We start from the raw sequence: 26,398 nt of genomic DNA, 5'->3' as shown, positions 1-26,398 counted from the left end.
AGATGTGATTGGTCAGACTGACTGTAAATGCATCAGGTAAAACAAGATGAGTACTGCTCATCTGTTTACGTACAGATATTTCTCCAGAAAATGTAAAAAACAGTAAGAGTTTAGCAGAGGTGGCTGCAGGACAATCCCTGGAGACAGATTTGTCTCTCGTCAATGACCAGTATTGCACAAGGGAAATATTTAAAACTTTTATTAGAAATGGAGAGCTCTTCTTATTTTACAAAGATACAATGGCTTTGCTCAGGGAATCGTAATACCTTCATCTAGGAATCCCTAGATCAACTTCAATTTTAAGAAGTACATTTTTTCACAATGAAATCGTCAAACAAACATTTTAAAATGTTCTGAATGCTTCCATTCTCTTCTACGGGGTTCAATATATACACTGTGCTAACGTTTCTACCAACTTGACAAGAAAAATAAAGGTTTTAATATACTAGTACAAAGATGAGGTTAAAATAATAAATCCTTTACAGTTTGTAAAATGTATTTTTCAAATACATGGTTTTGGACAATATGTACAAAAGAAACATATCATAGGAAACCCCCGGGCTTAACATACATGCTTCTTATGCAACTTTTAATTGGTCAGAACTCATGTTGAAAATAAGATGTTTTAAATAAAATACAAGTACCAAGAAACAAAGTGAAAAAGTGAAGGCCATCAAATGATGGTGTTCCCAAAAAAACATCTAGGGAAAGTAGTGGGCTCTATTGGAAATGGGGGAAAACAAACTCAGTGTACAAAACATTAGGAACACCTGCTCTTTCCATGATAGACTGACCAGATGAACACTATGATCCCTTATTGATATCACTTCAATTGAGAGGTTTTTAAATAAGGATTTTTAAGCCTTAAGAGACATGGATTGTGTATGGGCAAGACAAAAAGAGTTAAGTGCCTTTGAACGGGGTATGGTAGTGTGTGTCAAGAACTGCAATGCTGCTGGGTTTTTCACACTCAACAGTTTCCCGGGCAAAGGGGATGCAACTCAACATTAGGAAGGTGTTCCTAATGTTTTGTACACAGTGTATCTACTGCATAGTAGCTCCCCAATTGAAATGCAAAGTCTGCTTTTAGATGAGCACATTACATTATTTCAATATACTTTCCCATTGTCCAAACTGTGGAAGGTTCATGTCTCTATATTGTAAAAAATACAAAAGTCTCCACTAACAGAATAAATATATTTAACAAAGCAAACCATGACTATTTTACACAATTTCAGTTCGAGAAATCTTTCATTAAATAACTTCACTGCTGTGATATATAGTTCTGAAATTTTCCATACTAAAATAAAAACTCTGCAATTACATATAAAACTGCAAAATACACTCGCAAAGGAAATTAGTCCACTGAAATCATTCTCTTGTTCCACTGTAAACCTTTTCTTTTTTAAATTCCTTTTCTTAAAAAGAACTAAAAAATAGTTTGCATAATTAATCTGTGCTGACACTCCAATAGTGGAAGACAACAGCTGCAGTTTTCAGTAAACTACATTCCCTTTCACAATTGAATTTCACATTTTTCCAAAATAGGGCACTCTGCTGTAACACTAGTACTTTGGCAGTTCTGATGGTGCAAGCGAACATAATTTACCTTCTTGCAAACCATGTCCAGCTGGTTAAGTGACCATTATTAACATAGGTAGGAACCCTTTACATTGTAGGTTACATACATTGCATTTGTCTGGTTCTGTCTGGGACATCATTGATTCATTACTGCATCCAGATTGGTCCCATTTGGGGAACCAGAGGAGGTTATATGTTTCTGTGGTTCTGACAGAGCGGGAGGAGAAAAGTGCCATGGTCTGTTCAAGGATGGAGAGTCTGACGGGGTTTGGCTAGGAGTATCTTGGGTTTGTAGTTTCCTTTACATTCAACTCACATGGAATTCATTTCCTGACGACTGCGATAGGTGGACTAAAATGACTACGAGGCAGGACGTGAGAGTGGTGGACGGGATACGGTACAAAGGATAAAGGGGTGAAAGGAGACTGAGGGGGGCAGTCGAGTGCTTTAGGCCGCTTCCTCCTATGTGTCAGTACGTGAGTGCGTCCCAAATGCCACCCCTATGCCATATATAGTAGACTACTTTTGACCAGGGTCTCTGCTCATTTGACATGGGCTTCTGGCCGAAAGATATTCCCTATATAGGGAATAGGGTGCCATTTCAGATGTACCCTGTGTCTCCAGGGAGGCAGCGGGATGCTGGGCTGGCAGGCAGAGATGGGCAAGGTGGACGCCATGGGGGAGGAGGCGTGTCATCACCTACACTCGACAGCCACAGTGTTCTGAGTGGGAGAGGCAGAGGAGGGGCTCATCCCAGTGTCTGACGAGCCGGACGACGTTGACGCTGTGGTGTGGGACACTGGGAGGGAGGAGAGACCAGGTTAGACAGCTGTATCCGTCTTTCATACTCTACAAAGTATTGTAAGCAAAGAGACCATGGAAACAAAGCAAAACATTACAATGAAAGCTATAGACAATAGGAGAGGGAGACTACGTTCGACAGCTGTATGTGTGCCAAAAACAGACTAAGGAAATATTCCAAGTAAAGCATTACAATACAAAGCTTTTCAAGCAGTTTGCTCTGGAACATGACGGAGGAAAAGCCATCCTACCTTCTCTTTCCTTCTTCTTTAACCTCTTCCGCCTCCTGTCTATGGAGGCTACTTCAGACTTGAGTGACATGTAATACTTCCTTATATCCTGTAGTTTGTCTTGTAAGAAGGAAATCCTCTCAGCACTTGTCATGCTGTCCAGTTCATCTGCTCAGAGACGCACAAAAGTTCTTATTGTAAAAGGTCAGAACAAATAAAAACACACACTTTGACCATTCAGCTTTCAAAACCATTTCATTTAGAACACTGAATACAATATTACATTTAAGAATATTCACAAAATTAAGGCTAAGATCCAAACTCCTAGGGCCAGTTTCCCAGACACAGATTAAGCCTAGCCATAATATTTTTTTTTAGTCCACCACTGGGCTTAGTCTGTCTGGGAAACCGGCCCCTGTTGTTAGTCCTCATCCTCAACACCTGAGATCAGTGTGATAAGCTGATTAGGGATAAGTGGTTAGTTCAACTTACTGAGCTGGAAGGTCCACTTGTACGTGCGAGGAGAGGGGAAGGAAGACTGCTTGTCTTTGTGCTTATATTTCTCTAGCTCCTTACTGTTGGGAGAGACCAGCTTCTGGGTTCCTTTAGACATGGAGTGTTTCACTGGAGTCAGCTTACTAGAGGTGTCCATGACAGCCAGGTCCTCACTGTCACTGCTGTGCCCTGTGGTCACACACATTTTAAATACTTTATTTGAATCCACAAATCACATTACTGCCAAGAAGGATTCAAACATTTTTTTGGGGGTGAGTTGACAACCTGCCATTAATGGAATTGAACAATGAAACTTACCAGCTCCGTTCTTATCAATTTTGGATGTTGTGCTTGGCCGTTTCTGGTTTCGCTTCTGCTTCTTTGCAGAAGAACTCATATGGCAGTCCATCAACCTTTTCTGACCTGATTGTGAAAGGGAGAATATTGAGAATTTTTATTTCAGAGGACCAAATAAATCACTGTCCATTTCTCACAAAATGACAATTAACAGGTCTATCTTAAATGTTTTTTTTATTTTACAAATACCTAAACACAACAATGCTGTAACGTTAGGAGATATGCATACATCAAATTATTTGCCACAGATATAAAGGACGCCACAAGTCTTCGTCTCCATGTTGGAAAAATGGCAGAGAAATGCAAGCGAGTTGTGACAGCAGCGAAACAGCCTGCTCTGCCCCAAGTCAGTACAGTACCAAGGCTACTGCGGCCTGGCTGTGCTTTGGAAGCATGCTGAAGTATGGACTGACTGCTGGGAGCATGTCTACAACTTCATCAGCAAGCTGTCAAACTATCATAACTACACGCCGTTTGTCAGTGCAGTGCCCAACAGCCATAGTTATCTAGCTAAAATTCCATCCCCGTGTCAGTGAAGCTAGCAAGCAGAAGACAAGTTATAACCTAAATCAGCTGATGAAATCACTGGCGACCGATATAAATTGACACATTTCGAGCAGGAATAGATGTAATTATTATTATTTTGTACACCTTTCTCACTGTCTATCAGTATATGCGCCTGTCTGCCCCAGTTTCACAGCAAGTGAGTCATGCACAAGACAGGTCGAAGGACAACGCTCGCAGATAGATTTTTTGGATATTGGTAAGCGGCAGTTTGACGTTGAGTGCGCATCGTCTCAATGCTCATTGCAGACTTGAGTGGTCGCTATCAAACAACTATAAGTGGCCACTCGATAAAAGGGCTTAGGAGTCAAGTGTTGGGTTTGAGATTCAGCCTATGACTGAGGTAGATAGAACTTCATTGTGACCATACGCAAAAGGATAATATTCTTCAATTATGAAAAAGATAAAAAATTAAGACAATTTCAATGTTAAGAAAAATTTGCCCTTTGTCACATCCCTAAGATAGCCTATTATATGCCATTATTTGTGTGACCCACCTCTGTCCTTGGTGTCCCTCTCCTGAAGTGACATGCTGGAGTTGCTGGAGCTGGTGCTAGCTTCAAAACAGTTTGAGTTGGCCGACTCATTATCACCAAGCCCCTCCTGAGACTCCCCGGCTACACTGTCCACCTCGATGGGGACGTCGCTCTCACTCTTGGTGCTGTGAGACTCATCAGGACTGGGGGCAGAGGTGGGGGAGAAGACCCGTGGAGAAGCAGCGCCCCCCGAGGACAGAGGAGGGTTGTTGTGGGTCTGGTGGGAGGAGGCATTGGACGGAGGGGGAGCATGGACCTTCCCTTGACTCATCATCATTAGGAGGTCTTCTGCTAAGGTCTTGTCCTTCTCATCCAGGTCGTCCAGATCCACCTCGTGACAGACCAGGGCCTCAGGGCCGATCTGGGGCATCACCTCCTCCTCGACCCCCGAGGCTAGCTGCTCCGACCTGGGTCGACCTCCTGCTCCACCCCCCTCTCCTAGACCTTGACACTGCACCTCCGGAGTGAGGGCAGGCATCTCTGTTTTACCCTTTGCTGGCGTCAGGCGCTCCTCGCCTCTCTGTCCCCCCGCCTCCAGCCTCCACTCTGGCGAGTCAGCGGGCCGCCTGGCTGGCGAGTCAGCGGGCCGCCTGGCTGGCGACGCCATCTTGGTCGTCTCTTCCCTCCTGTCCAGACGCACCTTCTTGTCCGGCGTCCTCTGCTCAGTGGCTTTACGCTTGGCCACACCTCGCTCCTCCCTGCAGATCTCCTCCTCCGTGGCTGAGTCTGTGTCAGAGTCCATGGTGGGAAGGTCGGGGATGCTGGGAATGTGCTCAGCTGGAAGACAATGAAGGACCACCATGGGCTCATCCTGCCTGTTCAGGGTGCGCGGGCAGGGAGACGACTCGGTCTCAGTGTTGTTGGGAGTGGTGATGGTGGTTTTGGTGGGCGTTTCAGAGCCAGTGTCGTTGTTGGGGTTCCTCTCTGGCTCGCGAACGTTACTTCTACGTGCTGCTTTAGACCTGGGGGATTTCGGGGTAGGGGGGTCCTCCTCCTTAGTTCTGTCGGGTTCAGGAGTCATGGGGGGCACCTGGGGCTGCTCCTCAGCCTTCTCCGGCTCCCTCCTCTCAGGGAGCGTGTCCTCCTGCTGCTCCTTCTCCCGAGGGCTGCTGGGGGGCTGGTCCTGGGCTTCGACCTGGGCTGCGACCTGGGCTGCAGCAGCGGCTGCTGCCTCTGCTCTTCCTCTCTCCACCCTCCGGTCCTCCTCCTCCTCCTGCTTACGGGCCGTGGCGGGGTCCGTCCTCTCCGCCCAGGCAGGCTTCTTCTCAGGAGAATCCTCTGACTCACTGTCCTCTGACGAGTTCCCCGATTCTTCTACCAGAAGTAGAGAGGGGAGTCATCAAGGGTTAGCTTGCATCCATCAAAAGTCCAGGCTTCAACCCTTAAAATAACAATTACTTCCCAAACACCAAGGGTGTTCTGCAGTTTCCCCAGACAGATTAATTGTAGTCCTGGACTCAAAATCAATCTCCACTGAAAAGGGCTTCATAGTCCAGGACTAAGTTTAATCGGGTATCTGGTAAAACCAGCCTCACATGGCCAGAAACACCCTATAATCATTCTTAGATGTGGACTATCATAGTTATCCTAATTAAACTAGTGACTATACTGCATCTAGAGGCATGTTGACCTACCATTGGAGGTAGAATCCCTGTCCGAGTCATACATCCCAGAGGTTGTTCTTGTGCGTCGGCGAGGGGTACCTGTTTACACAGACCGACAGATAAATCAAATCAATAGAGCTGTCATGATTCACTATTCTACATGACAGACAACGATATCAGTTCTATATAATAATACATTTCGGTCTGAACATTGTATAAGATTGCAGCCTGCTGAACGGGCCCCAAGGTCTTACCCTCTCCATAATACTGATGATTGGTGCAGATTAAAGTGAGGAGGAGAAAAGGAAGCCAAGGTTCAAGATGCACCCATGCATGGTGTCATGTTACATGCTGGTACCTAAGTACAGGTGTCGGGTCTCTTACCCTCTCCGTTGGGCAGAGCTGATACATCAGATTTGCTCTTGCTGCTGGAGCGCCCCTCACTGCTGGGGGTCTTGGAGACGCTGCGGTTGGCGCTGGCGGAGGTGGTTCTAAGAAGAGGGCGACCTCGCTTCAAGCCACACAGCTTCCCCTGCTTGTCATCCTCCTTCTCGCCTTCCTCTTTATTCTTCACTTTCTTTTTCTGTTTCTTTTTTGTTCCGCCCTTGTCGACAGGCCAGATTATCCGGTCTGCTTTGACCCACTCATCATACCTAGAGGGGAAATTAAGCCATTAACCCTATAGCTAGACCCACTCATCTCTCAGATTATACACATTTTTTTTATTTTACCTTTATTTTACTAGGCAAGTCAGTTAAGAACAAATTCTTATTTTCAATGACGGCCTAGGAACAGTGGGTTAACTGCCTGTTCAGGGGCAGAACGATTTGTACCTTGTCAGCTCGGAGGTTTGAACTTGCAACCTTCCGGTTACTAGTCCAACGCTCTAACCACATACAATAAACATACTAGCAAAATATTACATTGAAAGTCAGTCACTTCAAAAACAGATAAAGGTGGAAAAGTAATACTGAAAATACTGCCGTGATCAAGACAGTGAATCATAAAATCCCTATCAACTCTTTTAGGTGGGTGAAAATGGAGGTATGTGTCCGTGGGTTACCTGACGTTCCAGCCGTAGTAGTGAACTAGGTAGAGGACATCTCCTCCATCATCGTTCTCTGCCTTCTTGATATTGGCCTCGTAGATCTTTTGGGTCTTCCCTCGACCGTACTTTACCTTCACCTTAGTCCCTGTTACGGAGTCTTCAGAGTCTTCGTCCTCACCCCTGTCCCCCCCCACACACACACACACACACGGTTAAAGGCTGTCCCGGAGAGCCTTCAAATCTTACGGTGCACAGTCACAAAAATAAAGCTATCTAACATCCAAAAGCAGGTTATTAAAACACTGCCAATAATGTGGTGTATTAACTAGGAACCAAACTGGGAGGGATTAAACTGAACTTTTGAAACTTTGTTGCAAAAGGTTTTCAGCTGCATAACATTCTGCTACAGTTTTCTACAACGTGCACTAATGAATGCACACCTACTTCAAAGTTTGTTCAACATAAATGGAGCAGCTGAGCTGACCTCTGTCCACAAAGATGCAAAAGCCCAGGGTTCTGATGGAAAGGAGTAGAACACATTGCTTTACCCTGATAGTGCAACTAAGTAGCTTGGCGTATGCAGAAATTGCTCCGCCATTTCCTGGTTGCTATAAATCTTAGTTCACCTAATTTCAGTTTGTGACAAAATAAGCTAGTATAGTGTAGAGCAGGTATTCCCAAACTGGGGTATGTACACGCAATGCCGTCGGGGGTACGCAAAATAAATATGTACTTCACATTTTAATTCAAATTAAAATAATTTTTCCCCCTTCACCTTTTCAAACAGTCAATTTATATTTTCCAATGGGGCTATACATTTGGGTGAGTTTCCCCCCCCCCCTCACCTGTGTAGCCTCATTTCAATGCCAAAATCAAATTAAACCATCTTGTGTTACACTAAACAACACAATATTAAATAAAAGGTAGCCTAGTGAAATAATTAACATCCAATCACATTAACCTTTACTCTCTCATGGAAATTCCACTAACGTTCCGTATGCAGCTGCTGCTCATGTTGGTATCTGTACATATGGCGCAAAAGCCATGACAGGGGAGTGGTAACGCACGTGCAAGCAGTTGCTCCCGATGTCACTTGGGTACACTGCAGCATCCACCGAGAGGCTCTTGCTGCCAAGGGAATGCCTGACAGCTTGAAAGACGTTTTGGACGCTACAGTGAAAATGGTTAACTTTGTTAAAGAAGGCCCCTGGACTCTCGTGTATTTTCTGCACTATGCAATGATATGGGCAGCGACCATGTAACGCTTTTACAACATACAGAAGAAGTGTGCTGGTTATCAAGGGGCAAAGTATTGACACGTTTAACATTTTTATTAAAAAACAAGCTTAAAGTTCTTTACTGACCATAATATTCACTTGTCTGACCGCTTGCATGATGACGAGTTTCTCACACGACTGGCGTATCTGAGTGATGTTTATTCCCCTCACCCTGAATGATCTGAATCTAGGATTACAGGGACTCTCCAACTATAGTTAATGTGCGGGACAAAATTGAGGCTATGCTTTAAGAAGTTGGAGCTCTTCTCTGTCTGCATTAACAAGGACAACACACAGGTCTTTCCATCATTGTATGATTTTTTGTGTGCAAATTAACTCAAGCTTACAGACAATGTCAAATGTGATATAGCGAAGCACCTGAGTGATTTGGGTGCACAGTTAAACAGGTACTTTCCCGAAACGGATGACACAAACTGGATTCGTTATCTCTTTCATGCCCTGCCTCCAGCCCACTTACTGATATCTGAACAAGAGAGCCTCATCAAAATTGCAACAAGCGGTTCTGTGAAAATTGTATTTAATCTGAAGCTATTGGCATATTTCTGGATTGGGCTGCGCTCAGAGTATCCTGCCTTGGCAAATCGCACTGTGAAGACACTGATACCCTTGAAAACACGTACCTATGTGAGAGTGGATTCTCAGCCCTCGCGAGCATGAAAACTAAATACAGGCAGACTGTGTGGGAAATTATTTAAAAGACCCTCTCCAATACAACCAAACATTGCAGAGTTTGGTGTGCTTGAAATGATGCACATTTCTCATTAACCTGTGGTGAGTTATTCACAATTTGATGAACAAATAAGGTTTAATATGTAAGATGGTTAAATAAAGAGCAAAATTATTGATTATTATTATTTGTGCCCTGGTCCTTTAAGAGCTCTGTCACTTCCCACGAGCCGGTTTGTGACAAACTCCCTCATTCTTATGTTTAAATAATGTATTGTATAGTGTGTGTGTGTGTGGCAGGCTTACAATGATGGACTATAAAAAGTTTTGGAAACCACTGGTGTAGCGAATCATTGTACCATCTAAACTGCTGTGAAATATATTTTGCATAACAGAAAAAATATTTTTTTAGCTGTGATGCTGGTGTACAATACTGAAGACTTAAGTTGGCACCCCCATTGGGTTCGTGCCTGGGGGAGATCTTCATGGGCTATACTCTGCTTTGTCTCAGGATAGTAGGTTGAAGATATCCCTCTAGTGGTGTGGGGGCTGTGTATTTGGCAAAGTGGGCGGGGTTATATCCTGCCTGTTTGGCCCTGTCTGTGGGTATTGTCGGACAGGGCCACAGTGTCTCCCGACCCCTCCTGTCTCAGCCTCCAGTATTTATGTTGCAACAGTTTGTGTCTCGGGGGGCTAGGGTCAGTCTGTTATATCTGGAGTATTTCTCCTGTCTTATCCGGTGTCCTGCGTCAATTTAAGTATGCTCACTCTCCCTCTCCCTGAGCCCTAGGACTATGCCTCAGGACTACCTGGCCTGATGATTCCTTGCAGTCCCCAGTCCACCTGGTCATGCTGCTGCTCCAGTTTCAACTGTTCTGCCTGGGGTTATGGAACCCTGATCTGTTCACCGGACGTGCTATCTTGTCCCAGACCTGCTGTTTTGGACTCTCTCTCTACCGTACCTGCTGTCTGACTCTGAATGATTGGCTATGAAAAGCCAACTGACATTTGGTGCTGACCAGTTGCACCCTCTACAACCACTGTGATTATTATTATTTGACCCTGCTAGTCATCTATGAACTATTTGAACATCTTGGCCATGTTCTGATATAATCTCCACCCGGCAGTCAGAAGAGTACTGGCCACCCCTCAGAGCCTGGATCCTCTCTAGGTTTCCTCCTAGGTTCTGGTCTTTCTAGGGAGTTTTTCCTAGCCACCATGCTTCTACATCTGCATTGCTTGCAGTTTGGGGTTTTAGGCTGGGTTTCTGTACAGCACTTTGAGATATCAGCTGATGTAAGAAGGGCATTATAAAAAAAAGAAGATTGATGAACATGAAGCATAGAAATAGCACACATAGAACAGGTGTTCTAGACTTCTTAGACTTGCTAAATCTATGCGAAATTGGTCAGGTCCCCCAGAAAGTTACACATTGCCACTAAGGGTTTTCTACAGACCCCCTTTCCGTGATCTAACAAGAGTCCTAAAAAAATACCCTTGGGCTCACTGTAGAGCCATCCGAACAAGGCCCTCAAACTCAGTGAAGAAGCTCTTCAGTCAGTACTACAAGCACTACTCCAATTTCACGATAGAAATGGGTCATATTCATTAGTTCACACAGTAGCAAGCCGTTTTACAACAAAGATGTGAGTTTCTTATTGGACAAGTTCAGATAATCCCTCCACATTTCGGTCAGTTTGCTTCCTAGTAAATATGACCATTAGCTCTGCACGTTACAGCAACAACAACAAATATGCAGCACTGCCATCCAATAGGAAACCAACCCTGAAACATGACATCACAAGACTTCAGCAAGTATGTGAAACCACACTGATTGTAATCACATTCCTCCTGTTTGTGTGTTACACAATTCATGACATTCTAGGTCGGTTCAATGGCCACATCCTGACAAGTACAAAATAGAGGAACATGAGAAGATGAACATTTGGCATCTAATAGACTTGATGCCCTGAGGTGACATTTAATTATTACATAATCTTAAACATTCCATGAATTCTATCACCATTTATTTTACAATGATAGTTCATTAACATTCAACTGTACCTTTCTCCGACTCTCCTCTCGCTGTCTTCCTCATCCTCCAACTCCTCCTCATCCTCAGACTCCTCCAGGCGTCGGCTGCGTCTGTTCCCCGGGGTGTCCCCTCCATCTGACCTGCTGCCGTCTCTCGGACCTCCAGTCTCCTCTCCGCTGGTCTCCCCCACACCACTCTGCTCCTCCTTCTCTTTGATCTTCTCCAGCTTTGAGGGCTCCTTCACCTCAGCTTTGACCGGGGTCACAGTGCACCGTCTCCTCCCCTGAGATAAAGAAGTAAAGTAAAGTGATTAGTGTCTGTAGAGGAGAAACCCGAGGCTGTATTTCCTCTATTCTTCGCATCCTCCCTCCGGGGCTCCTTCTCAAAAGGCATTGAAAGAAGATCCGAGGGAAGGAACAGTAGAAAGCCATCTCAATGAAAGAGAACCTACCCTGGTCACACTGACTGACCATGAAACTGAACAGAATTTCAATCTAACAGAGTCCAAAATTGAATTGTCTTCAGTGTCATGTTTTTTTGTCGTAATTTGTACAACTCTTACTAACCCTGGGAGAAGAGACATCTTTGTCGCTCTCGCTCCCCGACTCTGCCTCCTCCTGGGTAGGCTTGTCCTCCATGGCCGCAGCAGACTCAGTTTTGACGGATGGTGTTGGACCCTGGCACTCCTTCACCTCAGGGATTTGGGCAGCCTTCTCTTCTGTCTGGGACTGGGAAGCTGGTGGATCATCGCTGTGGTGGATGGTCCTGAAGACGATGCAGGCTGAGCGACAGTACTCCTCGAAGCCATACAGGTACCTACACACAATGTATTAGCACTCCCTCAAGCACAGTAGACATCACTCACAACACTTAGAAACAATCTTGGTGCATAAAAACAGAAATCAATCAAATCTATTTATAAAGACTTTTTTACAGCAACATATTTCACAAGTGCTTTACAGTAATCTGGCCTAAAATACCGTTTGAAGCACAGAAAATGACTCAACAGCTTCAAAAGAAAGAACCATCTGGTAAAGAGAATTTGTAAGTCTGAGTGAAGTGATCAAACACCTACTTTCTATAGGCAGTCTTCACATTGTAGGAGGCAGCAGAGTTTAGGACGGGAATGCCGAGGTCTATGTAGATTTGTTTCCACACAGATCCACTATCAATCTGCAAAAAAACAACATCACAATAACCATTCATGTAGGCTACTCTATTTCAAAAATATATTCAACAAAAGAAAGAGGTACTGAGACAAAACGCTACCAACATCACTTGATCGAGCGAGTCCAAATTGTTAAGTCGTTTTTGCAGGTCTGTTTCCTTTGCCCTCATAGCAGCCGACGTGCAAAACACCAGCCAGACAGACACCCCTTGACCTTGACAGTCCACTAAAGAGCTACACGCTGCAATTTTGCTTACAGAGGTGCAGGAGAGGCAAGGCAAAGCTGGAGAGAACAGGTTGTTCACATTAGACGACGAGACCAGGCAGTCTGCCTGCCGCTGCAGTGAAGAGGACTCAGAAGAGGGAGGGAGAGCAAGCTGTAGAGATGATGCACTCACTTTGTCACAGCCCCCCTGGTGGTAGACTAGCCTGAAGAGCTTGAAGAGGTTCAGATCCTTGTAGCCGAGCACAGGAGGCTTGTTAATTGGCGTCCCTGAGGAAAGGATGAGAAGAGCAGAGTGACGTTACACAGAGGAAAAGTAGCCCATTTTAGGGCATTGAAAAATCACAGGAGGATCCTTTTTATTTCATAGGTTGTCGTTGAATGAGTGATTAGAATGTATTGGGTTACAAAGACCTACAGAGAAGTCAAATGAAAGATGGATGGAGAATTCAGAGCCAGGCAGTGTGTGCGTGCAGTAAATTTGTGTGTGCAGTAAGTCATATGTAAGCCAATTATTTCCCATTCTCCCTGACGTGTGCACTTATTCACTCTCTCAAGGACGTAAAAGCACTGGATTGGTGTGGAGAGTGTCCACCATATTTCTTACATCAATCCAATGGTTTCAAACTCTTGTGGGTTAGTGAGTGAGGTAATGCACAATTCAGGGTTGCATCCCAAAATGGTACCCTATTCCCTATATAGTCCCTGGTCAAAAGTAGAGCACTATATAGGGAATAGGATGCAATTTGGGACGTAGACAGGCTGGAAGATAAATGGGACAGGGCTGAAGGCTCACCTCGATCCTCCATGAACTTATACAGCTGCTGCAGGAAGTGATCCCTCTCCTCTGGGTCCGCCTCATCCTCAGGCTGCAGGAAACATACACCATGGTCATATAGGCAAATTAGACATGAACTGACAATTACTTATAATAGCCATTATCCTTCATTGAGTGTGCTGCTAATTTGACATGGTCGCGACAAAAACACACTTGAGTCAAAATTTCAACTAAACTCACCTGGTAAAAAAGGTTAAAAATATATATTTTTATGATAAAGACAAAAACCATTATCAGAATCTCTACTGACTAGTCTAGCAGAGTACACAAGGTGACATGCAAGCAGCCAGTCTTGACATAACTAATACATTCCCGTAGCAATGCTACTAGAGCAGAGGAAGATTTCATGTATGCCAAGGCCAGTAGTCAGTCAGGTGCTGAGATTATTTTGAGCTCATGCTTCGCCTCTGAAGTCGTAGCACATTCTGTTATTTGTCAAGCAAAGTCACTTGGGCAAAACAACTTAGTGTGGGTTAAATTCAAGGACAGATTTAATGGTTAAATATTTTTAACACTCACTCACTTAAATGGGTAATCCAATAGCCAAGAGAAACATGTCATCATAACTTCCGATGAATCATATTGTACGGTGTGTTACCTATTCACAGCATCCAGGACCATAGATATGGCTCCCTATGTACAGTCCCTTCATAAAGTATTCAGACCCCTGGAATCTCTCCACATTTTGTTACGTTTCAGACTTAATCTTAAATGAAAAAAAATATATATATATATTCAAAAGTCCTAAGAAATCTACACACAATACCCCATAAGTGGTGTGGGGGCTGTGCTTTGGCAAAGTGGGTGGGGTTATATCCTTCCTGTTTGGCCCTGTCCGGGGGTGTCCTCGGATGGGGTCACAGTGTCTCCTGTCCCCTCCTGTCTCAGCCTCCAGTGTTTATGCTGCAGTAGTTTGTGTCAGGGGGCTAGGGTCAGTTTGTTATATCTGGAGTACTTCTCCTGTCCTATTCGGTGTCCTGCGTGAATCTAAGTGTGCGTTCTCTAATTCTCTCTTTCTCTCTCTCGGAGGACCTGAGCCCTAGGATCATGCCCCAGGACTACCTGACATGATGACTCCTTGCTGTCCCCAGTCCACCTGGCCATGCTGCTGCTCCAGTTTCAACTGACCTGAGCCCTAGGACCATGCCCCAGGACTACCTGACATGATGACTCCTTGCTGTCCCCAGTCCACCTGGCCATGCTGCTGCTCCAGTTTCAACTGACCTGAGCCCTAGGACCATGCCCCAGGACTACCTGACATGATGACTCCTTGCTGTCCCCAGTCCACCTGGCCATGCTGCTGCTCCAGTTTCAACTGTTCTGCCTTACTATTATTCGACCATGCTGGTCATTTATGAACATTTGAACATCTTGGCCATGTTATGTTATAATCTCCACCCGGCACAGCCAGAAGAGGACTGGCCACCCCACATAGCCTGGTTCCTCTCTAGGTTTCTTCCTAGGTTTTGGCCTTTCTAGGGAGTTTTTCCTAGCCACCGTGCTTCTACACCTGCATTGCTTGCTGTTTGGGGTTTTAGGCTGGGTTTCTGTACAGCACTTTGAGATATCAGCTGATGTACGAAGGGCTATATAAATACATTTGATTTGATTTGATTAACTACAACGCGAAAACAGGTTTTTTCTAAATTTTTGCAAAATCCAAGCCATGAGATCGAAGGAATTGTCCGTAGAGCACCGAGACAGGATTGTGTCAAGGCTCAGATCTAGGGAAGGGTACCAAAATATTTCTGCAGCATTCAAGGTTCCCGAAAACAGAGGAAGTTTGGAACCACCAAGACTCTTCCTATAGCTGGCCGCCCCTCCAAACTGAGCAATTGTGGGAGTAGAGCCTTGGTCGGGTATGTGACCAAGAACCCGATGGTCAATGACAGAGCGCCAGAGTTTGTCTGTGGAGATGGGAGAACCTTCCAGAAGGACAACCATCTCTGCAGCACTCCACCAATCAGGCCTTTATGTTAGAGTGGCCAGACAGAATCCACTCCTCATTTATAAGGCACATGGACAGTCCACTTGGAGTTTGCCAAAAGGCACCTAAGGAATCTGACCATGAGAAACAAGATTCTCTGGGCTGATGAAACCAACACTGAACTCTTTGGCCTGAATGCCAAGCGTCACATCTGGAGGTAACCTGGCACCGGTGAAGCATGGGGGTGGCAGCATGCTGTGGGGATGGTTTTCAGCGGCAGGATCTAGGAGACTTGTCAGGATAGAGGCAAAGATGAACGGAGCAAAGTACAAAGAGATCCTTGATGAAGTCCTGAGCACTCTGGAGCAGGTTATCAGACTGGGCCGAATGTTCACCTTCCAACAGGACAACGACCCTAATCACACAGCCAAGACAACGCAGGAGTGGTTTCAGGACAAGTCTCTGAATGTCCTAGAGTGGCCCAGCCAGAGACCGGACTTGAACCCGATCGAACATCTCTGGAGAGACCTGAAAATAGCTGTGCAGCAACGCTCCCCATCCAACCTGACAGAGCTTAAGAGGATCTACAGAGAATAATAGGAGAAACTGCTCAAATGCTACAAGCTTGGCACATCTGTGTCATACCCAAGAAGACTTGAGGCTGTAATCGCTGCCAAAGGTGTTTCAACAGAGTACTGAGTAAAGGGTCTGAATACTTATGTAATTGTGATATTTTATTTTTTTTTATTTCTAAAAAACCTGTTTTTGCTTTGTCCTTATGGGGTATCGTGTGTAGATTGATGAGGGGAAAAAATTATAATCCATACAAAATGTGGAAAAAGTCAAGGTCTGAATACTTTCCTGAATGCACTGTACATATATTACTAAACAGATACAGTCACAGTACACTGAAGTCTAAAATGGAGGAACTAGAAAGGAAAATCAACATGCCATATGTAGGCTGTGATATGTAATGTGTGAATTATACCTTGACTGAGAAAGTGCCCCAGACACAAGCAAATACACAGTGAAGTGAACCAATTTCACTCATGAGAAGCAAAGCCTTTATGACAAGCAGCAGAGGTAGAAAGAACTCGAGTCAGGAGCCTCCACTGGCCCTCAGCCAATCCCCACAGTCCCTCTCTAAAACGATAGGAAGTAGCTGCTAGTTGCTATGGGAACAGTGTCTGAAACCACACGAATGGCCATTTGTCCCAAACTCTGGGAGCAGAAAGAACCATTGTTGTTCCGGAGGAAGGGGCTTTCCCACACACTGGGACTAAGTCCCAAATGGCACCCTATCCCCTATGGGTCCTGGTCAAAAGTAGTACACTAAGAGGGAATAGGGTGCCATTTGGGACACACCCAGGGTCTATTGGGAGTCTGGCTCAATCAAGGTGGCTCAGTAGCCACAAGATGTCAGAAAGGGAATGCAATGAATGCATGGTGCCAAGCCAACTTCATTCTCAGAGCAGGTGAGGTTACTACAATACACAGCTGGGGTTACATTACTGAGAGCCGGCCCTCAGATAAAGCTTATCACGACAAAATGAATATGCAGCAAAGAGGGATAAATTCCTTTCCCTCTCCATAAATGTGTAGCTATTCAAGCAGGTTGTAGTGGTCATTGTTAGTAGAGTATAACACAGCTCAGTAAACAGTCAACACTGGATAAGCTACTGCCTTGTCAAAACTGATAGAAAGACTTCATTTATGAATATATAAAGGCTCTGGCCTAATCTGCATCTAAAAGGAAAGTGACTTACGTGTAGTCTTAAAATATCCCTCAAGACTAAAACAGAGTTCTTCTTACCTCATCATTGGAATCTTCCTTCTCCTCCTCCTCCTCCTCCTCCTCCTTCTCCTCCTCCTCCTCCTCATCATCGTCGTCGTCACTCTCCTTTCCTTCTGTGTCCTCCTCGTCACTGCCGGAGGATTCTAAAATCTCACTCATGTCCATCTTCCAACTGTCAGGAACTACCTTGGTCTTGAGGAAATGCACTGCCCCATCCAACCCTGAGAGTAGCCAGAAAAAGGGTACTTTCACACATAGTTCAAATCAGACTTAGATTATGTTACATTGTTGTTGTTGTCGTCCGTCTCCCCCCCCCCCATCTGGTCCAGTCGGTTTCACATTGCTAAATGTCCAAACAAAACCACGAGTTCATGCAAGTAATTTTGTAGCGGTATTTATTAGAGGGGTAAAGAAAGATTTTGTTCGGGCGCCAGGCAGGTATGAACCATGCCAAAAGGAAAAGAGTAGAATAGAGAGTACCACTACCAGACCCACACACATCAGCAGAAGAGACTGCCTAGAGTGTAGCCTGTTTACCAGATAGCCAGTGGCGAGAAAAGAGAATACACACCATATAAAACCCACATCACAGCACAGGGGTAACCTAAACAAGAATACCTCATACAATAATACTAATACTAATAATGGCAGAGCAATTCAACAGCAACTTCATACAAGAACGAACCCAGTCATCAACATAGGGTTTGCAATAATCTGTATTATTTTCTAGTGGATGAGTGCAGAGGGTATGAATGTGGGGGGGTGTTCATCGACACAAGGGCCTTAAAAATGTCCAGTCTTCTCGGCCACATGTCATTAGTACACCCCACCTCAATACAGTTCGCATAATATACAACTTGCAAGCAACCTACTAAAATGTCCATCCAAATACTTCTGGCAGGGAAATAATAGTCCAGCTCTTATGAACTTCAATGGGAAGTGCATTTAAAAAAATAGAGAGTCTGTTGCAGGGTAAAGCACTGGAATGAGAGGGAAGAGAAAGCGAGAGAAAAATATCAATCTTAGCTGTGGTCTTCAGGCCTGCCGGTGTCTGACTGTCCGGTGTCTGACTGTCCGATGGTTTGTTTGTTAAAGCTTCGCAACAATGTTGCTACTAATCCATGCGATCCATAGCGGGCGCGGTCCCAAACAAAAACAACCACGATCTAAAGCGATCACACCGATGATTGAGTTAAATACTTTATAAACTACAAACGCTGAAAACAAACAAAACTTCTGCAGCACAGCACACACAATCAAACTGTCGCGCCACCCAAGAGTTCCTCCCCAAAGAGCTGAACGAGCTCTCTTTATTTCCTCCTTCCTTACTGCTCATGCACTCTTAAAGTGGCAGCGCACGGTGAAGGCTCCGAGCAGATTTCGCCACAATTTGTTTCTTGAAGAAAATCAAGTTCAATCCGTCTACGATTACCAAGAAGCATAACTTGTCGCAATCTTCATATTACTTTCGCTTTGGTCTTCCAACAACATTCGGGAGGGAACAGCCACAATAGCCACTCTAACTGGGATGTGAATAGCCTATATCCCCGGTATAGCCTGGATGCGATCACAAAATGCACTGCTACTCACAGAATGTTTCAGAGATAAAGTAATGGTACTACATGCATTTTATCAAATGCACGCAGTCAAACAACCAATAATACTCCTTGGTTATTTTCCTGTTTGGTTCGGACTGCGCTCACCTGCAGCGAACCACACCACGGTAAGAATGGAATCGGACTGAGACCACCTTTTTTGAGCAAACCACTGTGAGTTGTTAAGTGCGCATAGTGTTCACACCAGTCCAAACTAACTGAACTAAGGGTGGGAAATGCGTCAGAGTTTGGAAAAACCACTCCAAACCAATTTGGTGAAAGACCCCTAAGTAAAGACTTAGGCCTACAGATCAATTACATCTCAATTCAGTTGAACATAATACCATTTATTTTTTGAACTTACTGGAAGTGTTGAGCTCCCTAGGTGAGCCAGCCTTACCTTTCCTCGGTGAGAACTCAGCTTTAGAGATGCTGTCCATGTTCACTTCATGGATCTCCTTTCTTGCCACAGTGTGACTGAAAAACAACAAACATCTAAATGTGCATTCAGATTTAATTTTTTAAAGTACCAATTCTGAGAAGACTTCAACAGCAATTTACATTATACATGTGTATTTACATTGCATGGCAAACATATACCAAGACATGTTTGTAAATTAACTGGGAATTCTTAAACTGTATGATGTAAAAGTAGGATGCACAACGCTTACAATTTGGAGTCTGCAAATGATCTGACTAAACATTGGTCCTTCTTGACTGTCAAGTCATCATTGCAGCTGGGTGATATCACCTAGACAGAAACAATAAAGAACAGCTAGGAACAATCATACAACAAGGGCCAAAGGTCTAGGAGGGTTTTTGACCATTTTGCTTTCAGTTTCACAAGGAGTTGTTTTTCAGGTGGTTGTATGAACAGAACTAACATCTCCATGACACTTCTCAATTAGCAGGTAGGACAAGTGTAGCTGAATGTGAAAGATAGAAACTTCCCTGATCTGCATAACTCTAACTTGTCAATGGCTGCTAAGGTCAAGGGCCATTTAATTATACCATACATATTGAGAGCAAGAGAGAAAGTGAAAGAGAGCAGGACAGAAAGTGAACGAGTGCAGAGAAAGAAACAGCATGTGTAACTGGGGCTGTGCAGGTTGTGACTCACCAGGGCCAGGTACCAGGATGTCCGCTCTGTCCCAGTCTGAACACTGGCCACTTTACCCATCAGGTCATCGTTTAGCCTCCTCCTGTCCTCATTGTCATCTTCACTGGAAGATGACTCCTTGTCATCGTCCGCACTGAGGAGTTGAACAACAGGACTCCCCATCAGAACAGAATCGTTACAGGTCAGAAGCTATAGTCAGTCTCCGTCAAAACCTTTAGTCTCAGTCAAAAGCTTCTACAGAGCTCTATAGAAGCTCAAAGCTGTATCAATCACAAAGGCCTATATGGGCCTATATATCGTGCTATGTTGTTGTGTCTGAATGTATGCAGGCAGAGCATTTAAAGCAGCATGCTTGCTATAGATTAAAATCATACTGGTGAATGGAAGAGTTAATGCTTGTTAAGTCATAAAACTGTATCTAAAGCAAAGAACGGTGTGGTTCCCTATAGCCAAAAGTAAAAGAATAGTCAACTTACTGAGCCTGAGATGACCTCCTCCCTCCGCGGTTTCCCTTCTTCCCGATGACAGGGGTGCCAAAGTGCTCTGGGTTGGTTAGGGGCAGTTGGTCCAATGTCTAGATGTGAGGGAGAGGTGAAAGGAGGGGGCTTAATCAATGTGTTAATGTGTAACATAACAGAGAGGCCAGCAAATCAAATGGCTAAGAAAAGAGTCAGGTCAGAATACTAGTCCCTTTACCTCGCTCTCAGCAAAATGTCTTTCTCCCTTCAGACACAGTGACGTCCTGCGGAGTGTCTTCTCATCCCCATCGTCAAACACTGGAACACATGAAAAACAGCGCCCCTTGCAAAAGTTACACCAAAATATGAGACTTCATAAAGACAAATAGTTATTAACCATTAGGCAAGTTGAGAGATAAAGGGGGAAATGCAACCAACAAAGACATACAGCCACCCATTAATTAACTGAAGAGCAGGCATTGTATATTAGTTTGGGTGTTGTTGCTGTACTTGCCCACTGTGTACCAACTGGCGTCTGTGAGTTTGTTGATGGTTGCCTCACTGCAGATCCCCTCTGCACTCTTCACCTCCACTGTGGAGCCCACCTGCAAAAGGAAACAAAGGGATGAGACTGAGACACCCCATACATTCTGCTCTTTTACTCCCATTTCAACAAGAACTCAAAACGGCAAAAGTTAAGAGACTTGTGAAAGCCTATCACATATGTTCAAACAATGAAAAGGGAACCACAGGGCTTCGAAAACATCAGAAAATAAAAACTGAGGCCATTTTGAACCGCCTGGGAACCATTGATGCTTACAATTGTTGAAAGACGGGTGCTTGGCCAGAGCATTAGTCACATGACCATTACAATTAGGCAATATACATAAGCTTTACGTCAACAATACCCAATATGTACCCAACTGTCCCTGTTCTATATACTACTGTCACAAGCACAGCATCATTGTTGTATCCGACAGATCAGATCTTCGAATTATATGATTAACAGATGATTTATTCTGAGAACTAAAAGGACACTGAGGGCCTAACTAATATTTTCCTTATCTTCTTGTGACAAGTTTGGTGGTGCCAGTTAGTTCCAACTTACCCTTAATGGTCCTTTCACTTGATCATCTTGAACAACTTGCGAGGTGGTGTCTCCTTTGACCATCACCTAGGGAGAGACAAAGAAATAGAATGAATGAGATAAGAAGTTCAGTCAAGGTGAAATAATTCAGTTGTGTAACAGACAAAACTCTTCCCTTCCTGACCTGTCCCCAAAGGACATTAGATTAACTCATGTATTGAGGGGCTACACATGGCAGTGCTGGAGGACTACGATACAGTAGTAGGTTTGTGCTTATAACCAGGGAATGGTGCATTCACTTGCAAACTCACTATTTCCTCATTGTTCACATCAGTTATTTATTTAACTAAGCAAGTCAGTTAAGAACAAATTCTTATTTCAAATGTCGGCCTACGTTTAATGTGGAGAAAGTTCAATGGGGCTACCTACCATGCCCCATGAAACAATCAGTCAAGGGAACACTGACCTCATGACAATCATAAAGGAAGTGACAAAGGTGAATAATGGAGAGGAGGTCAGGTCACAATGTTGCTACCTGGTGATTGGTGGGGGATCATCTGGTCTTGAAACAATAACCATCATCAACTAGAAGCAGGTTCACCAGTTCACTAACTCCACATTTTCACAATGTGTTTTGAATACAAAACTTAAATTCCTAGTCCTATCCATAGCTCAAAAACATACAAAACAAGAGTTGGCTAATCGAATGTCCAAGCATGATCAATCCCTATTTAATGTACATTCATGTGTATTACCAAAATGTTAAAGCCAACAGATTAGGTTAGTAATTGAATACAATCTACCTGCTGATTAACAGCAGAATATCCAAACATTTCAGTATTGCCTGTGTTTATTGTTGTGTTATGATTATGTCATGACTAAATTAACTTTTGAGTGTGTACCTGGTACTATGTAGGCTGTTACAAAATGCCTAATGCTTTATAAACCAAACTGAGGAAAACTGTTCATAGAACAAGTCTCTACTTGAAAGATGCCACTGGCAGACACTAATATCTAGATACGAGAGAAGGAGGGGTTCTTTTGCAGCAAAACTGTCACCCGAAACTGGACAATCAGTTTGTCTATGTCTATATAAACAACATATTGTTTTAATATGTGGACATCAACATTTGCTGACATAATGGACCATTCCACGTACTACCTTGTTTGATTACAGTGTCATTGTCCCAAATGACACACTACCTATATAATGCACTACTTTCGACCACAACCCTATGGGTCCTGGTCAGAAGTAGTGCACTATAAAAGGTAATAGGCTGCCATTGGGGTGGAGCCATTGTTGTGTGGTGCTCTTACCTTAACCTTCACCATCCGTTTAACAGTCTTGATTTTTGCCTCACAGAAGGCACCTCTGTATTTGGCACTGACCTCAGTCCCCACGGTCAGATAGGCAGGCTCGTTTGCTGCCTGTGAGAAAAACAGATGCGCCCTAACATGCATCATTGTACTTACTTCGGAACAAAACAGTTCGGCCACTATAAAATTAAATGTCCATGAAGCATGAACTTGTAACACCCATCATATGCCACATAAACATGAAGTTGCATTTTTCATCTAAATATCTTGTTCAGGAAGAGGTGGTGGTGATGCCTAGATTAAAACGTGGGAACATTTAAATGAATTGTGAAACATTATATGCCTGACATATTCAAGTTGACATGTTGTTACCAACCATATACAGTTGACCTCTCTTTGCAAGCTAAGTGAAAGAGGCGTCGGCTTCACTCCTGTTTTCAACTGAGGTTAGCAAAGTGACTTACCTTCATCGTAGACTATTTGAGGGAGTCCAGCTCGATTGGTTTTGATTGCTGTAAAACAATATAGTAATAGCAGATTATCAAAGGCTTGTCAGAATAGCTATAAACTGGAACAAATTAATAAATATACTAGCTAACAAACTAGCTAGCTACTTAACGCATTCTTTTCAAGCTCGATGCAGCCGCCCCCTCCTTCCAGATGTACAAAATGTGTAGCTAGCTAGTTTTCACTGTATGCTGATTGTTAAAGTAGACCTCAAATAATTAGTCGAAAGCTTTTTTTTAAAAGAGGACGTTGCACATAGACAAGAAGAATAATGCGTGTTTCTTCCCGCTTGCCTCGCAATCTGACTGTGTGTGTCACGTCGCCATCATAGCTCGCCGTGCTGCACCATGTCAGGCTGGTGGTTCATTCCAAACTGCTTGAAATAACGTTACAAAGAACATCTGTCTCTAAAATGTGTGCCACATAGTCATCTTAAACAAGGTTGTTTCAGTAAAACAGAATATATAAAACATATCGGCAGTCTTTGTGAAAATAAGGAAAGACAGAATATTTCCCTCAACTCGGGAGCTAAATTTAGCTGCCTAGCTAACTTCACCATACTAAGGTTAGCAAGCTAAGAACAGTTTATCGATATGGCGATTTAAACCGCCTTGTTAGTCATTGAGTTTGTCAGCTAGCTAGTTCCGGCATAACATTTCAAACGGTGGTTCTCTTTCGGATAAACGAGAAGCAGGTAGTTCGCGACGATAAAACAAAAAGTATCAGGACAACAATTATTTATTTATTATACAGTTTCACAAAAGGCGCATACATTTCTTCACTGCAAAAACAAGCCGACTGGTCACTGCCATTCAATTCCTTACGGTCTAATCTTGCAAGACAAAAAAAAGAGACAATTGAGCTAAGTGTCGTGCGTATTTAACAAAACGGGTGTCACCTTGATCTAAATAGCTTGAACTGTTTGTAATTCATTTGAGAGGAATATTAGCTAATATTTTTTTTATACTTACTGCAACGACCCGACTGCTCACCACTTGCTAGAGTTGCAAAGCAATACATGAAGAATAAGCTTGATCCGAAGCTGTGTTTCTCGAAATCAGATTGGCTGCCATGACAGTCGTGGTCAAATCTCAGAAATGTGATTGGTCAACACATGCTTCAAATGCTATAGGACATAACTAATCTGTATTGATGGTTGGTAGAGAGGAAATCGGCTCTTTGAGGGAAAAGTTGCCATTGGTCCTCATATACTTGGCTTTTTAATCCTCCAGAACACCCCACGATAGAAATATGATTGGCTTTACCTATCTCTACCCAAGCCTTTCACTTGTTAGACACATTTTACAATGGACCGCCTATTTTCGACACTGGCTGGAAGCTTCCTTGTCACTCCTAGGGATGGAAATGGACTGTATGTGAAAACACGTGCCATGTCTACACACTCGTTGGATGGCGCTGGCCGTGACTCGTATTTGAACTAAGGAGTTACTAGCTATGTAGTAGTGTGCTGGGGATAGAATGCGATACGAGTTAAATACACAAGATCGATTTGTTTGTGGTCGAGGGCAATGGCGCCGTGTACATGTTTGTAGGACGTCAGCGGGCAAGTTGGTTTACGTAACCGGAAACATGTGCAGGTAAAAGCGGTCCTCATTATCCGGCTTTTTTGGGAAGTCCCTACCCCATTGAAGTTGACATTTTAAATGGTTAAGCTTATGGTAGAGTTTCTAAACATACTGTATTGTCTTTCGTTATGGATAAGGTTAGGGTATGGACGTCCCAACGATCCCGGATAGCACTGACCAGGAAAGCTAGTGAAGTGATTGCTGTCAAATCACTTCACTAACTTGGCTAAGGCCATAACATGAATTTATCCGAGACAGCATGGCATGTGTTCTTCATCAAATGTACAGATGAGATGAGCTAAATCAGATTCAAGACACTGTATTATCGTCAGGTCTTCTGTATTTAGTCTCAAGTGTATCCAAGCAGGGACGAAACAACAAGGATGGAATGGAGAGGCATGGTAGCCAGAGGTGGCGGTCTATGGTAAGGTCAATGTGGAGACTACTGCCCTTCTGGAGTCATTGAACTCATGTCATAGTTGAAACATCACTGTGCACTGAAATTGTCTTTGTTCTTACACAACTGGCACCACCAGTAGAATGATCAAGTAGTAGTAGTCTTGTAAATAATACCTTAAGGACTAAATACATTAGAGAATGGCCGATTAATTAGGGCCGTTTTCAAGTTTATAACAATCGGGAATTGGTATTTTTACTTTATACCTTTATTTAACTAGGCAAGTCAGTTAAGAACACATTCTTATTTTCAATGACTGCCTAGGAACGGTGGGTTAACTGCCTTGTTCAGGGGCAGAACGACAGATTTCCACCTTGTCAGCTCGGGGAAATCAATCTTGCAACCTTACAGTTAACTAGCCCAACGCAATAACGACCTGCCTCTCTCGTTGCACTCCACAAGGAGGCTGCCTGTTACACGAATGCAGTAAGCCAATGTAAGTTGCTAGCTAGCATTAAACTTATCTTGTAAAAAACAATCAATCATAATCACTAGTTAACTGCACATGGTTGATTATATTACTAGATATTATCTAGCGTGTCCTGCGTTGCATATAATCTGACTAAGCATACAAGTATCTAAATTGACTGAGCGGTGGTAGGCAGAAGCATACGCCTAAACATTCATTCAAACAGCACTTTCGTGCGTTTTGCCAGCAGCTTTTCATTGTGCGTCAAGCATTGCGCGGTTTATGACTTCAAGCCTATTAACTCCCGAGATGAGGCTGGTGTAACCGAAGTGAAATGGCTAGCTAGCGTGCGCTAATAGAGTTTCAAACTTCTCGCTCTGAGCCTTCTAGTAGTTCTTGCTCTGCAAGGGTAATGCTGCTTCGATGGTGGCTGTTGTGTTGCTGGTTCGAGCCCAGGGAAGAGCGAGGAGAGGGACAGAAGCTTTAGTATTACACTGGCAAGTGCCAATAGTCAAAGGTTAATGAAATATAAATGGTATAGAGGGAAATAGTCCTATAATTCCTATAGTAACTACAACCTAAAACATCTTACCTGGGAATATTGAAGACTCATGTTAAAAGGAACCACCAGCTTTCATATGTTCTCATGTTCTGAGCAAGGAACTGAAACGTTAGCTTTCTTACATAGCACATATT

General features: G+C 43.7%; 1 protein-coding gene across 2 annotated transcripts; it reads right to left on the bottom strand.

The window, feature by feature from the left end:
* Positions 1 to 184: 184 nt before the first annotated feature.
* Positions 185 to 25,437, bottom strand: arid4a (AT rich interactive domain 4A (RBP1-like)). Of its 2 annotated transcripts, none has more exons than XM_035743334.2 (24): positions 24,222 to 25,437; positions 23,208 to 23,255; positions 22,744 to 22,854; positions 21,448 to 21,513; positions 20,854 to 20,944; positions 20,578 to 20,657; positions 20,358 to 20,455; positions 19,882 to 20,014; positions 19,433 to 19,512; positions 19,162 to 19,238; positions 17,185 to 17,387; positions 13,403 to 13,475; positions 12,782 to 12,876; positions 12,291 to 12,388; positions 11,782 to 12,031; positions 11,245 to 11,498; positions 7,232 to 7,396; positions 6,553 to 6,821; positions 6,199 to 6,267; positions 4,526 to 5,878; positions 3,426 to 3,530; positions 3,105 to 3,296; positions 2,634 to 2,780; positions 185 to 2,380 (listed from the first exon to the last, which is right to left on the bottom strand). In XM_035743334.2, the coding sequence occupies exons 2-24, from the start codon at positions 23,211 to 23,213 to the stop codon at positions 2,277 to 2,279; spliced, it is 4,119 nt and encodes a 1,372-aa protein (XP_035599227.1). In that variant the 5' UTR covers positions 23,214 to 23,255; positions 24,222 to 25,437; the 3' UTR covers positions 185 to 2,276. The 2 variants fall into 2 exon arrangements, with proteins under 2 accessions (XP_035599227.1, XP_035599228.1); XM_035743335.1 differs by lacking the exon at positions 24,222 to 25,437 and adding an exon at positions 23,544 to 23,623.
* Between the last annotated feature and the right edge of the window lie 961 nt (positions 25,438 to 26,398).

Source organism: Oncorhynchus keta, chromosome 29 (genome assembly GCF_023373465.1).
Source record: "Oncorhynchus keta strain PuntledgeMale-10-30-2019 chromosome 29, Oket_V2, whole genome shotgun sequence".
NCBI lineage: Eukaryota > Metazoa > Chordata > Actinopteri > Salmoniformes > Salmonidae > Oncorhynchus > Oncorhynchus keta.
This window is presented reverse-complemented; position numbering and strand designations above follow the sequence as displayed.

Bases quoted from the DNA above. Each gene is read 5' to 3' on its own strand.
- arid4a (XM_035743334.2), bottom strand. The intron at 19,513-19,881 runs GTGAGTCACAAC...GTTTCTGTCTAG, and splicing joins CATCCTGGTACCTGGCCCTG to GTGATATCACCCAGCTGCAA. The intron at 12,032-12,290 runs GTAGGTGTTTGA...CATTGTGTGTAG, and splicing joins GTGAAGACTGCCTATAGAAA to GTACCTGTATGGCTTCGAGG.